This window comes from Leptopilina boulardi, unplaced genomic scaffold (genome assembly GCF_019393585.1).
Source record: "Leptopilina boulardi isolate dan_hultmark-lab unplaced genomic scaffold, ZJU_Lbou_2.1 LbouV2_202, whole genome shotgun sequence".
NCBI classification, from domain to species: domain Eukaryota; kingdom Metazoa; phylum Arthropoda; class Insecta; order Hymenoptera; family Figitidae; genus Leptopilina; species Leptopilina boulardi.
This window is the reverse complement of record NW_026137755.1, coordinates 546,614-562,449: the sequence shown is the minus strand read 5'-3', so window position 1 is coordinate 562,449 and position 15,836 is coordinate 546,614. Positions and strand designations below refer to the sequence as shown.

At 29.1% G+C, this 15,836-nt stretch overlaps 1 protein-coding gene across 2 annotated transcripts in view; it reads right to left on the bottom strand.

The window, feature by feature from the left end:
* Positions 1-449: 449 nt before the first annotated feature.
* Positions 450-15,836, bottom strand: part of LOC127278244 (uncharacterized) — a 32,736-nt gene continuing 17,349 nt past the window's right edge. For both annotated transcript variants that reach the window (XM_051299849.1, XM_051299850.1), the window contains exons 4-8: positions 13,197-13,310; positions 12,722-12,808; positions 2,191-2,397; positions 1,742-1,921; positions 450-1,653 (exon numbers count right to left, since the gene is read on the bottom strand). In XM_051299849.1, coding sequence (XP_051155806.1) covers positions 947-1,653; positions 1,742-1,921; positions 2,191-2,397; positions 12,722-12,808; positions 13,197-13,310 — 1,295 coding nt within the window. In that variant the 3' untranslated portion in view covers positions 450-946. The remainder of the gene's footprint in view (positions 1,654-1,741; positions 1,922-2,190; positions 2,398-12,721; positions 12,809-13,196; positions 13,311-15,836) is intronic.

Below are 15,836 nucleotides of genomic sequence, written 5' to 3'. Positions count from 1 at the left end.
CCGAAACAAGCATCTGACAACTTAACAGTACTTAGTTATATTTATAATGATAAGTGATAACTTTGTACCGAAACAAGAAACTGATAACTTTTCAACATTTACTTCTATTTATAATTATATGTTTATAAGAACAAGTGATAATTTTATTCCGAAACAAAAAATGTATAACTTTCCAGCGATTAGTTATATTTACAGAGACAAGTGATAACCTTTGTCCGAAATAAACATCTGATAACTAGTGACTAGTAACAACTTTTCAGTACTTAGTTACATTTATAAGGACAAGTGATAACTTTGGTTCAAAATAAAAAATAGTTTTCCAATATTTAGATAAATTTATCAGGACAAGTGATAATTTTGAAACAAAATTGATATTAAAATTCTATATAATTATATTTGCATTAAAGGATTTAAGGACATTTATTTAGAATGAAAAAAAAGTACAATATTTTTTGGAACGAAGAATATTTATTCGATTGTTTACGTAAACAGTTGATGATTAATTTTCTTAAACGAATCTGTCTAAGAACATAGGCATCGAGAAGGCAATAGAATTCTAAAATTGCACAGATTTCTCGACTAGTTTTTTTTTTTTTTTTATTCATATCTTTCTCTAGAAACAATAATATTTTTTTTTTGTCACATGGTGCACCTGACGGAAATCGTATACATCTAAATTTATTTACAGAGGACAGCTAAGTATTTTTTTTTCTTTTTGAATTTTACATCGAGTCAAAATTGTCATTAGTGAATTCTTTTTTTTTTTTTAATATTTTTTATACAAAATGGAAATAAATTACGAGGAAAAAATTTGTGGATTAGAGAGTTTTTAGATACAATTCCTTAAACATTGGACGTATTTACATTGCAGTTGACTCGAAACCCTGGTTAGTCCTGTTTTTTTTTTTGGTTTATAGAGAAAACCAAGGGCAATTTTTTTTTTTTTTTAATAGGGTCTCCAAACTTGTCTTGGTTTGGGACTTCGGTCCCTTCTTGTTCGAAGGGATTCTCTTTCGGATTCTTCATTATCCTTTTTTTTTGTCGTGAGATCCTGTCCAACATTTTCTTTATCCTGTCCACGTTTTGTGCTTAAATCAACAGTGCCTTCGACTCTTATTTTCACTGGTAAATCACAAGAGACAGTTTGTTCTTGATCATAAATTTCCGATTCGTTGAGATTCTCTAAACTTGGTCTCAATCGAATGGATGTTTCTCTTTCGTTTAATTCTGGTGAAATTGTATCGTCATGATCACTATTTTGTATTGGTGATATTCGCGGTGATTCTTGTTCGTTTAATGACTCATCACTTTTGTTACGATTTTTTCTATCCTGCTCGTGACGATCATCAACTTCAATACTACCATCGGGACTTTCGGTATCGCGATTTTCAGTGTCAACGCGTCTTTCGTCCTTGGAATTATTATCCTCAGGACTATCGCTGTTGGCACGAAGTTTTTTCAATTCCTCAAGACGAACTTGATCTGGCCTCTGTAAACGATGTTGAGCCATTCTTAAAGCCAATGCATGCCACTCGGGTTCCAAAATATATTGTTGTGTATGATAAAGAGGATTATAGAGCCAAGATGATTGTGGTAGTAGGGGGGCAAATATCGATCCAAACAATGAATTAGTTGCACCCAATAGATGAAGACCTGAAAAAAATAAAAGTAAAGAAAACAATTTTTTTGGGGAAAATTTTTCCTTTTGTAAAACAAAAGATTTATGTAAAAAAAAATGAACCTTGAAAATGTGAATGATGACCAGATGGACTGGGTGCAGTTGTTGTGGATTCTGCTGACGATGTTGGTGCCGTAACGGATGCTGTAGTTAGGAGACCTGGACCAGGATTTGCCGGTGAAGCACTGGGTGTTGCTTCTCGTACCGAAACAGTGATTGGTCCTAAATCATTTCTCGGAGATTCTGCAAAAATTATGATTTTAATTCCAAGATTTTTTTTTTTGCAAATTTTCATTAAATAATTATTTTATGTAAAAAGATCCAAAAACCAACTGTTAGCCAAATAAAATTATAATTACAATTAGTTAACAATAATTATAATAAATAATAATTTATTTAATAATTATTAAATTAAATCTATTTTGTATTTATCGTGTTTTTTTTCGCACTCTCTAAAAAGAGGAATTTTTTTTTTACCATTATGAAAACTTGATATCTCTTTTTTTTCTTACCGTTGGTAGCGGGTCCTTGCATCCTAGGAGATCTTTGTTCAATGGTATGATGGAAGGGGTTGAAGGCCGAGGCTGCCCCTGAAGTGGGATGAGTATGCGAGTGATGACCGGGCGGTGGTGGAAGACAGTGTGGGGGAAGTGCCCCTCTAGGTAAACCACCCCACCCTTGTCCACCTCCTCCTTGATCCAGACTCAGGTGTTGCAAACCTGCGTAATGGAAAGAAACTCGTGACTATATATATATATATATATATATATATAATCTTACTTTCCCATCTTCATGAATTCTATTCTATGAGGTTTCAAAATTTTCACACTTATTTCTCAATCGATATTCTTTTGTTATTTTTTTTTTTATTTTTTAATATTAACTTCTTTTTTACTCTACAGAAAAATTGACACCATATTTTCTTTTTTCTACTGTTAATAAAATTCATAAAAAAATTTCTAATAAATTTTTTTTTAATTTGGAGAAAAAAGAAAGTTAAAGTGATTTATTGTTCAAATAATGAAGTTAAATTTTAGCATTGAATTCAACCAGGCTTTGAGATAAATTGTATTTATATATATATATGCAAATCACGTAGACTGGTTGACACTAGAAAATCAAGCAATTCAGGCGAATCTAGTCTACTCTCGTAGAGTAATGGTCCAATACCCTCATGCAAATAGTAAACTCGTATTTATCTACTAAATAACATTTCTACACGCCTCTATCATTGATTGTGTTTGATTTATTCAGAATTAAAAAGTACTTAAAAAAAAAAATTATTTATCCCTTTTTTGATAAAAGTAGTAGAAAAGAATTGTTTTTTTTTATTTTTTCATTATTAATTTTATCAAACACATTTATATTAATGAAAAAACCTGTTGTAAAAGAATATAATAAAAATGACAAGAATTCAAATAATTCTGTTGTGATCGAAACTTAAAAATAAAAATTAAAACTAAATCTATTTTTTACTGATATTAAATTTTAAAAGAATTTACACTTTTGTCTGACTAAATATTTACTTGTACTACTAATTGAAAAAATTTCGTATTTAAACATTTCTGTTTGACTAAAATTTACCTTCGCTACTGATTTCAGTACTGAAACTAAGAATAATTTCTACAGACACAAAAAGTTAAAAGAATTTACACTTCTGTCTGACTAAAATTTACTTTCGCTACTGCTTTTAGTATTAAGTAATTTTTACAAACAGAAAAAATAAAAAAGAATTCACAATTCTGTCTGACTAAATATTTACTTGTACTACTGATTGAAGAAAATTGCGAATTTAAATATTTTTGTCTGACTATAATCTACTTTTTCCACTGCAAACACAATATCCAGAAAAAAAATTTAAAACATTTTTGTCCGACTAAAATTAGTTTTACTACTGATCTTAGTACTAAAACTAAAACTATTTTTTACTGATATTTAAAAAATTTACATTTTTGTCTGACTGAAATTTACTTCCACTACTAATTTTTGTACTAAAAGTAAAATTAAATGAATTTAATTTCTGTCTGACTAAACATCTACTTGTACTACTAATAAAGGAAAAATGCGAATTTAAACATTTTTGTCTGACTAAAAAATACTTAGACTACTGATCTTAGTAATGAAACTAAAACTAATTGCTACTGAAACGATATTTAAAATAATTTATTTTTCTGCTTGACTAAATGTTTACTTGTACTACTAATAGAAGAAAATTACGAATTTATAAATTTTTGTCTGACTAAACTTTACTTTTACTACTGATTTCAGTGACGAGGACATTATTAATATTTTGTCTGATTATAATTTACTTTTTCTACTGTAATTTTTTTTTATTTGTCTGACTAAAAGTTACTTTTACTACTTATTTCAGTCATGAAAATATTTTCCACGTTTTCTCTGACTGTAACTTATATTTTCTACTGCAAACAAAACAAAACAAAACAAAAAAAGAAAATGAAAAACAGAAATATCAAGGAATCCGTAAGTATCTATTTTAGAAAAACTTTGATCAATAACAGATTATAGCAAAGTCTGCACAAGACATTTAAAAGAAAAAGAAAAAGAAGAAGAAGAAGAAGGAGAAGAAGAAAAAGAAGAAAGAATTTCTACTCTAAAAGCTGCGAAGCCAACAATCAGGTGCGCGAGGAACAAGGAGAATAACGTGAGAATACGAAAGAGATGGAGATGAAAGCTCTCGGTAAAAGGAGAGGAGTCTAGTTTGTTGGCATTATAAGTGGGGATAGAAGGGGTAAAAAGCTTGGGGGGAAATTAGATGGTGGGGATGGACACGGAGTCACTGGTGCGTGGGCGTGGCGGGCGGAGATTGTGGCATGCCGGATTGGTTGGCCGCAAAGCTCCTCTTGCGGAGGGAGGTGGGAGAGGGGGGGGTGCAACTGTGGTATAACGACTGGATTGAAGGTGGGGGGGGTGGTTGAAAAAGCTCGTCAGGGGATAAAGGGGAAATTTTTAAACTCTCTTTAAACCGGATTGCCAGGGACGACGACACCACTATCTCTCCAACGTGCTGGCTGTTTCTATAGCTCTTTCATTTCACAAGAGAGAGAGAAAAAGAGAGAGAGAGAAGACGAAAAGAAAAATAGAATGAGAATCAGCGAGCGAAGAGGATTAAGAAAACGATAAGAGAGAGAGAGAGAGAGAGACAACGAAACTCGAAAAGCTTCTTTGCTTCTATATATATGTACAAAAAGAAGATAACCTCGATTTTCAGATTGTTTCACTATATATAAGCTTTTTGTTTTTTTTTAATTTTTAAAATTTAGAAAATTAGAATTAAAGCAACTTTTTTGTTAATAACAAGAATAAATTCTTTTTTAATTTCATTATCACTAAAATTTTTTTTACATTCACATTGAAAAAAAAGTATAAAAAAATTAGTAATAGTAATAGTTTAAATTAGTAATTTGTTAATAACAAGAATAAATTATTTTTTAATTTCATTATCACTAAAATTTTTTTTACATTCACATTGAAAAAAAGTATAAAAAAATTAGTAATAGTTAAAAGAAATTTTTGATTAAAAATGTAAGTGATAGTGAAACTGTTAATTTAAAGTGAAAGTGAAAGTGTAAATGCAAGTACAAATTGTTTACATTAAAAAAGAAATTAAATAAAATCGAAGCTTTTTGAAGGGGATAACATATTTTCAGTTTAATAAACCTTAAATAACGGTTCACCACCCCTTTTGGCAGAATTCGCGTGCCAGTTTTAGTTGGAGGCGATAATTCCAAAAACAAATGAAGACTAATGAGAGGAGGGTTGTCGAGAGCGAGTTAAGAGAAAGAGAGAGAGAGAGAGAGAGAAAGGGAAAGAATATCAATGGAGAGAGAGAGAAAGGGTTTCAAGAAGAAACCCACCACCCTTTTAAGTCTATGTGGGGGGAGGGTGTGAGAAATGTTAAGCTTAAGCGTTACGGCCCTAGGGTTAGTTGCCTTCGGTGTACCAAGAGGGGACCCCTCAGTTTAAGGGATGATGTATTATCGAGCAACTTGTTCTAAACGTGTTAGTTCTACCATTCTCAAAGACGATAATGTGCTGAGGTCATGTGGAGCATTATTTTCTCAATCTCCAAATGTCTTAAGTCAAAATTAATTTATACAATATATATACAAAAGGGAGAATTTTATTCCCTTTATATATAAAATTGATATAAAACATTAATCAAAGTCCTTAATTCTTCTTAATATTGACCTCAATCATGATACAAAGAAAAATTGTAAAAAAAACTAGTCTGACTAAAACTTAATTTTACTACTGAAAAATTCGTAGAGTTTAAATAATTTTGTCTAACTGAAATATACTTTTTCTACTGTGACTAAAATAATATTTGGTCTGACCAAAACGTAGTTTTACTACTGGAAAATTCGAAGACTTAAAAAATTTTGTCTGACTGGAACCTACTTTTTCTACTGCAAACAGAAAATAATATTTTCTATTATGTCTGACTGAAATTTACTTATACTACTAAGACTCGAGGATAATACATTTTGTCTGACTAAATATTATTTATACTACTGTTATTGAATTTAAAAATTTTAATTCTAAAACTTTTAATAAATTATAATTACACTAAAATCGTAAAGAGTGTATGTCTGACTAAAACTTACTTATTCTATACTAAGACTAAAGTTATGAAAACTTATTTATGTCTTACTAAAACTTACTTTTTCTACTGATTATTAAAATTAAAAAAATTTTGGTTATTTCTTACTAAAACATAAATTTTCAATTTACTTAGTTTATTTGAAAAATAAATTGGAAATTCACGAATTTAAATCTTAAAGCTGTGAAAATTCGCCAGAAGCTGATTTTGTGCTTACAGAAAATTCGGTTGGATCTAAGAGATACATAATAAATTAATTCGCGTATATTTTGCCGCCTTCCTTATCTATTCAAATCTATGCAAAACAGGAGTTAAAAAGCCCTTCTTCTTGGTTCACGAGGCTTTAACCCTTTTGGAGTTCTCTCTCTCTCTCTCTTCCTCTCTCTCTTACTATTATAGAATATCCTGATACCCTCTTTGTCTTTTGCATCTTCTCATTCTCTTTCCCTTTTCATCGTACCGTGTAGAGAGAAACGGTCGGTTGGATGTCTTTGCACACCCACCCTTTTGCGCCCGTTCTCATTATCGCATCGCAACGACCCCTAAAATGCCACCCTGAAAAGGCTCTCCTGGCACTGATACTGACGTCACGAATCCTGAGATGTCCTCGAAATTTGTCAATGACTGTTACCAACTATTTTTTAATGACGAAAAAAAAATATTTTGTTTTAAAAATAAATAATCGTATTTCGTTCATTTATTATTATTATTATTATTGATAAAAAATAATTTTCTTTTCTATTAAAAAATTCTTTTTAAAAATGTAAAAATGTAAGAATATTAAAGTAAAAATTGTGAATCCCTTGAAATTTGGTAGATTCCAATTTCAGAAACATTTGCAAACTATATATAGACGTGTATATAAGGGTGAGACGTTGCGAAGGTGGAAAAGACGAAGGGTATCATTAGTTACCGTCGCTACGGGAGGAAAGCCTCGAGACCGGTCACTGGACCTGATTAAAAGACGGGGGTACACACTGAGGACACGAAACCAACCCCTTACAAGACTTGGGGTGAAATGTGACGCGAATTTAAAGGAACCACTGTGATTCGACACTGGGGGATGGACAAGGATTCCCTTAAAAAGCTTCCCTTTAAGGACCAGTTTTCTATAATAGAGAGAGAGAGAGAGATAGAGGTTTTACCCTTCTGTAACACGTGCAAGAAAGCATTCATGATCACTGAACAAAATCAGACCCTTATTTTACAAAATTTCATTCACTTTTCAATTTATTACTATTTTTTTCATAATTAATTTAATTTTATTTTATAATTATTTATTTATTATTATTAAAGTAAAATTTTTAAATTTTACATTCAGATAGAAACTAATTGGCTCGAATACAAAATTTAAAAGTGATTGAAAATTAATTCGAATTTTTTGTCAGTATTAGATATTTTTTTTGCCTCCAAAAGTTTTGTGATTCTATAAAAAAAAAAACTTTCGACAATTACATCTGACAATTTTAAGTAGACGAGGGAGATTTCTCTTCTATCGAGTAAAAAATAAAAAAAAAAGAAAAGGACGCGAATTTACTGCAAAGAGATCTGTGAGAAAAGACAGTTTTAAACGAAGTGCTCCTAACAATCTCCCTCAAATGAGGTAAAGGCCACCTTATTGAAACAGGGGTCGCGATTTTTCCGGCCTCCGGTGGCGGTTAATTGACACGGGGGCTTGTGAATGAAAAAGTGGAATGAGAAAGGGACGCGCGATGTTCTTGTTAACTCGAATCCGTCGGCTCTTGCGATTTTTCATCCCCTTTTGCTTAAAACGAACTAAGCCACCCCAAAAACTGTCTTTCTTTCTCTCTCTCTCTCTCTTTTTCTCTTTTTCTCTCTTACTTTCTCTTTACTATGTTTGCGCACTTGGACAATCTTTGGTTGATCTTTCTTCTTTACTTTTACCACAGGGCCCCCTGTTCTTCATAACGGACAAATTATACGCTGCTACTTGAAAAAAAACTTGTTACACAATTTTTGTTTACCTAAATGTATAAAAATGGAAATTTTTTAATTTTTTTTTACTTATTTCAAAATTTATACAATATTTAACAAATTTTGATTTGAATCTACAGGAGTAAAAAAAGAAAATTTTCCACATATACGTCTGACTAAAACGTAGTTTTACTACTTGAAAATTCCAATTAAAAGAATTTTGTCTGACAGGAATATACTTTTTCTACTGAAAGTAATATAAAAATATTACGTCTGACCAAAACGTAGTTTTACTACCTGAAAATTCCAATTAAACAATTTTGTCTGACAGGAATATACTTTTTCTACTGAAAGTAAATATTACGTCTGACCAAAACGTAGTTTTACTACTGAATAATTCCAAGAGTTTTAAAAAATTTTGTTTGACTGTAATCTACTTTTTCTACTGCAAACATAAAATAATATTTTCTATTATGTCTGACTGAAACTTACTTTCACTACTGAAAATCGAGTAGAAAAATCTTAATACTTTCTGTCTGACTAAATACTACTTATTCAAAAATCAAATATTATTGTTATTATTACTATTATGGTAATAATAATAAATAATAATTTACATAATTATTATAATAAAGAATAATTTACATAATTATTATAATAAAGAATAATTTAAATAATTATTATAATAAATAATAAATAAATAATAAAACTATTCAAAGCACAAATAATTCAATTTATTGTCATTGTAAGTGGTCAATTGAAGTAAATATAAAAGTTTCTTGACGCTTGAGGAAACTTATTATATATATATAAAAAAAATTTTTGTCCCCACACTTGAGGCCAAACGAAATTTAATAACATCACCCTAGTTACACCTCAATGAACACCTTAACAACCCCAACAGGGAATAGTACGCTTCAACTCTGGTGTCTCTATTCCCTCTTTTCATATATATATCCTTATCAACCTTTTGCTGTGCGATATATCTAATAAACCACCCCTTGAAATATATTGAGACAAAAATAAACGTTAACGATACATTCACTTTTATTTCACTTTTGCAAACTCGAAGCAAGGGGTAAATTTAAATGACCATTCGCTGGACTGGACAGTGGCGCAATCTGTGTTACAATTCGCGAACTTAGTTTCATCAAAGGGTTCAGAGAAAGTGGCGCCAATTTTCACATGCTAATCAATACAAAACGAAATTATTTTTTTCTTTACCTTCTTCTTTTTTTTGAGGAAAACAAATTTTTTTAATTTAATTTTTGTTTTTGCAATTTAGTATTATATTTATTATTATTAATTCGTTAATATTAGTTGCTAATTACGAAAATTTATACAGTCGAACTAAATATTGACTTGCACTACTGATAAATTAATAAAAGTTTTAAAAAAATCTGAACCTGTGCTACTGATAAAATTGCAAAGAAAATTAAAAAATCAACTAATACTTTTTTAAATCGTTCAATTTTGATGTCTCACTAAAATTGATTTGTTCTACTAATATGTATAATAAAAATTAAAGTCGGAATAAATATTTACTTGTACTACTGATAAGTTAAGGAAATTTAAAAAAAATCTGACTAAATATTTATATGTACTACTGATAAAATAACAAAAACAAATTAAATAGTAGAATATTGACTTGTACTACTGAAAAAATACAAAAGTCAGCCGGACTAAATATTTACTGTTACTACTAATTTCTACTATTACTAAAATTAAAGATCTTGACTAATTTACTATTTTTAGTTAATTAATTTTTTTATTTAAATAAATTGACGGGAAAAGTAATAAAAAAACTTTTTTGAAAACATTTCAATTTGTCGATTTTTTTTCGGACAATATATATTTAAAAAAAAAATCAAATTCAATGAATGTGTGTGAACAATAAATATTTTTTGATTCATTCGCGTAAAATCAAATCTGTCATATACCAGGTATATTGGGTGAGTAAGGGCGGTGGGGAGGGGGGATGAAAAATTTTCTATTTTGTTTTGTCTTTTGTTTTTTTATTTGTTTTTTCTTTTTTTCTTTTTTTTTTTTGGTGGCAAATCCGAACGTTTTTCGAGTGCGATTAACCTCGACGCCGAGTTTAGTCTGGAGGTATGAATTCCATTGGAACTCGTTGAAAGCTCCAAAATTTTGATGAGACTATAGCCCAACGTTATAGTATACGGGTGTGAGAGGGAGAATACTGATACTGGTGCACCAACAGTGTATTGTTTCGGCATGATAAGCGGCTTAACGGAGCTTTCTACCCCTTCCAATTCTGGCCTCTATTTCGCCCAACCCTTTTTAGAATGGGGAATGAGAAATCAGACGACCTACTCTCTCATAAATACACACACACAGAGACAAACTCTTCCTGCACATCACCTCAAAATCACCACCAAAACTAGACCAATCAAATTTTTTTAAATATTTATTCCACATTCAATTTTCGGAGAAATTTTTTTTTTATTTTTCTGTTTTTAAAAAAATAAAAGGGGAAAAAAATTTCAATTGTAAAATTTTTACGACAAAAAAAAAAATTTTTACTTTTTGATATTTTAGTTTAAAAGCGTTTTGAATAAAAAAAAATTGCTTAATACTACTGATTTTCATTTAGGTCTGACTAAAAATTACTTGTAGTACTGATAATAAAGTAAAATTGTAAATCATTATGTCTGACCAAAACTTACTATTACTACTAATGGAAAAATTAGAAGAATTTAAACCCTAATCTGTCTTATTTCTACTGGTTTTAAAATTACAATTATTTAAATTTGTCTGACTAAGACTTACTGATACTGTATTTACAATAATTGTTATGTCTGACCAAAAACTTATTCTACTACTAATACAAAAATCCAATAAATTTCTCTGATTTGATGCGATTTAAGCTTAATTTTACTACTGACAGTATAATTACAACAATTGTTAAATGTTGTTCAAATGTCTGACTAAAATCTACTTCTACTAATAATGGAAAAATTAAGAATAATTTTTAAACGAATTTATTAGCTAAAACTTACTACTACTTATTACTGAATAAAATTACAAAAAAAGTTGAATAGTCGAACTAATTATTTTCTGTAATTTTAAAAAATAAAACAAAATATCTTTAAAAAGTCTGACTAAATATTTATTTTTACTACTGATTTTCTAATTTTATTTATCTGATTTAGTCATTATGTCTGTATAAAACTAATTGTAAGTTTTACTCCTAATACTAAAAAACAGAAATGTCTGACTAAATTTTACTTTTACTACTGTTTAAAAAATTATAAGAAGTTTATGTCTGACTAAATCTCACGTTTACTACTAATAGGAAAATAGTACAATATTTATAATTTCTGTCTGGTTAAAATTTACTTTTACTACTAATTTTTTATTTACACTAATTAATTTTTTTTTTTATTAAAATTTACTTTTACTACTAATAATGTGACTTTACAATTTTTGACTGACTAAAACATACTTTTTTACTACTTACATTAAACTATTATCACTAAAATTGAAGAAAATTTTTGTTATTTCCGTCTAGAGAAAACTTACTTTTACCACTAATATTTTTTATTTCAATTATGTCTGACTAAAATTTACTTTCACTACTAAGACTTGAGGATAGAAAATTTTTACGATTTATGCGAAATAAAAATTACTTTTACTATTTGTAATAAAATTACGAAAATTTTAATTATGTCTGACTAAAATTGACTTTTACTACTAAGACTCAGGTATAGAAAATTTTGACGATTTATTTGAAATAAAAATTATTTTTACACTAAAACTAAAAACTCTAAATATAACTAATTTACTAATTTAGTAACAACTAATTTACTAAAAAGTAGTTCAGTAAGAACTAATTTAGTTTACCTGTTTAAAATTTGTTTTATCTACAAATAAAATTACAAAAAAATTCCAAAGTCTGATAAGATATTTACTTATACTACTGTGAAAATTACAATAAAAAAAATAATCAAAAAAATAGTTGAATTTTGAAAAAAAAATTTGTCTCCTAACCAAAAAGGACCCCAGTGTAGTGAAACATAAGCTGCTATCTATATAACTTGGAATAACTTTCCATGTACAGCAACCATGGAGGTCTTGAAAGTTCCATGTGGAAAAGACGTTGGTGTAGGGATTAATCAGAGTCCTCTCCACTTAGACGTGGCAAAACTCAATTTTGAGCGGGTGCCACGTTGCCGCTCAATTTTGACACCCTCTTGTGCAACAGTGGCAGCCACGAAGTCGGGTTCCAAGAGCGAGAGCCAGAACGAGAGAGAGAGAGAGAGAAAGAGAGAATTTAGGTGGAAGGTTGTAGGTTGGGTTGCAAACTTAGTTATCTATCGACGTAGAAGCGCGCCACGAAGAAGAAGAAGTGAACGTAACTCTCTGTAAGGGTGATACTGGAGATACGAAATTTGTCATTTAGAGGGGGGAGCGGGGGGGGGGGGGTAGGATTGGTAAAGGCCTTCGATTAAGGAGTATCGACTTACCGGTTAACTTGAATCCCAATGGATCTTGTGGATGCCCAAAGGGAAATGGTCGAGGTCCAAAGTGGAAGGGATGAAAAGCCTGATGCCCTAAAACGTGACACGAATTTTTATATTTTCAAAAAAAGAACGAAATTTTAAAATTTATTATATTTTATTTCTATAAGTAATAGGCGTTTTTAAAAATTACTGTCTGACTAAAATTTACTTCTACTACTGATAGTAATGTTTTTAAAAATAAATTCCAGCCCAGAGTCTGACTATAACTTACTTTTACTACTCAGAAAAAAATATTTTTTTTCGAAACTTTCATTTTACTAATAGACGAATTATAAAATTAATACATTAAAAATTTGCTCTTTAAAATAAATATTTTTTACCATCAATCATTAAAGACAAAATTCAAAAAAATTCTAATTTTCTAATTTTTTAATTTATAGAAAATTTGATTTTAAAAAATATTTTAATCAAAACTCACTTGTTTTGGATCTCGGTTCACGAGGACCATCAACTGTCACCTTTATCGCCTTTGACAGTGTTGCTATTTGGGGTGGTGTTGTTTGCAGCATTATCGTCAACGTAAAACTCTTTCCTATACACACAAAAAAAAACGATACATATACAATTTTTTATTTTTATATTTCTTTTAAAAAAATTGATTTTCGAAATATTTTTTTATATTTTAATTAATTTTTCCTGCATTCATATATATAGTGTGTGTGTTGTTATTTTATGAGAAAATTTAGTTCAATATTTTTCGGAACAAGTTAACAAATAATAAACCATTGAAATTTAATAATAAAACACTTGACGCTTCATGTTGAACCAATATTTTCCGAATTAAGTGAATTAAAAGCGATAAAAATGCGGGCTCCAGTCTCTTTGGTTTCTCGGTTTGTGAGTTTGCATTATTTAAATTCAATCCAGTCAACCACCGACCTCTCATTTTTTACCCACTCTGAAAAACCACTTTCTTTCCCGAAAAGAATATACCCCTATAATCTTATCTTTGTTTTAAATGAGATTACCATATCACGCGAATTGAATTTGAATCTATTCTCGACAATTTTTTTTTTTAACTGACTTCTTAACAAAAGGAATTTTAGTAAAAAGAAAAAAAAATTTTATCTATATACAGTCTGACTGAAAAATAACTCCTACTACTAATAGAAAAATTACAATATTTTTCATTTTTATGTCAGACTAATCTTTACTTTTACTACTTGAAATTGGGAAAATTAAAATATTCTGTCTGAATAAAACTTACTTTTACTACTAATATTTTTTTTACACAAAGTTTAGTTCTTTTGTCTGACTAAACTTTACGTTTACTACTGACACTAATTTCAGTCTGACTAAAACTTACGTTTACTACTAATGTAAAAAAATTGTAATTTTCAATTTCTGTCTGACTAAAACATACTTTTACTACTAATATTTTATTTACGCTAATTAAATAATTTTTCAATTTGAAACAAATCTGTTTTTAAATATATTTTACATATTTTTGCAAAATGAAAAAAAATAATAATTTTTATTAAAAAAAAATGTATAGAAATAATTAAAGAAATATTTTTTAATTATTGCAGAAAAATTGAAAATTATTTTTTAAAAGTTAAAAAAAAAAAAATTTCTAACTCATTCCCAATGAAAAATCTCTGAGCAGATTTAAGTAACTGTTCTCCCCAATCAATTTTTCTGGCTCAGAGCCACTGCAAAGTATACATATATATATAGTATGTATATGAGGGCAAAATGACTAGTTTTATTTTATGGCGTCGAGACCAGGGTGGTAACGTCCTGGCTTTTTACGGTGAACCACGACATTTAACGGGCTTACCGCCGTCGCCACCCGTAATATTCAACAAAACTGAAAGGTTCAAGAGACGTCGAATATATATATTTTCCTTTTATATTTTGTCAGTGAAATTTTTTTGGACTCAATTCAAGAGAATATTCTCTTTGTATTTACAAAAAAAAATGTAATTTTCCAACAAAAATTATTTTGCAAAATTACAGTATTTTTAAAAACAATTATTATTTATAATATTGTAAAGGTTTTTTTTTCTAATTTTTTTCTAAAAAAGATTTTTTTGAAACAAAAGTAAAAAAATGTTTTTTTTTCAATTTACGATAACATAAAAAAATAATATTATTATGAAATAAATAAATGAAAATTTTTTTTTAACCTTTTTGTAGGGTGTATAGAATTTTGTTTTTTATAGGAGACATGAATGAATTCTTGAAAAAGTTTAACGGTACTAATGAGGCTGAAGTTTATTGCCGTCGAGGTGTCAAGATTGAGGGGGACAAAACTCTCTTGCAACTTGAATTGGGGGATGACGGTAGGCATTTTCGGGCTGTTTATGAGGCATTATGTGTAACACGCTGGAAGAACGATTCACCCTTGCTTGTCTCGAGGTATATCATTCACAACAACCTACGTCTCGTGAAATTACAATTCACAAATGTATCCTGATTCATGCACTAAACACAAGTGGCAATAAAGTCATACAATTTTTTTTTCATTTTTTTTTCCCAAAAATTATTTCATATGAAAAAATTTCTTTTTTTTTATAATAAAAATTTGACTTTTTATATTAGAAGACATTTTCAGTTTTATTCTTCTGTTAAATAATTTTTAAATTGCATTACAAAAAAAAATCTTGTCTGACCTAAAACTTACTTTTACTACTGATGGAAAAATAAAAATTTATTTAAAAAAAAGTATTTTTGTTTTTCCTTCAAAATAAGGGGAAAAAATTGAAAAAAGAGTTATCTGATATAAAATAAATTAAATGATTTTAATAGTTCAAAAAAAAGGAAAGAAATATCTTGATGTGAAATTTAAAGCATCGTAAAAAAAAAATATTTCTAGTTTGATTTTTGTCGTAACGTGACACGCGATACACAATGTGTATACCTGACTTCATCCAACAGCGATTTGAGTATAGTCAAAACGTCAGAATCTTAAAACACAACAAACACTCTGAAATAACGATCCGAGTTTTACCCTTATATGCTATACGCTTTTTGCCAGCAAACAAGGGAGTTTTTAACACTGAATGATCCCTGAGTAAACTTGGGGGGGCCGTACGTCGACGTTTTCATATCTTTC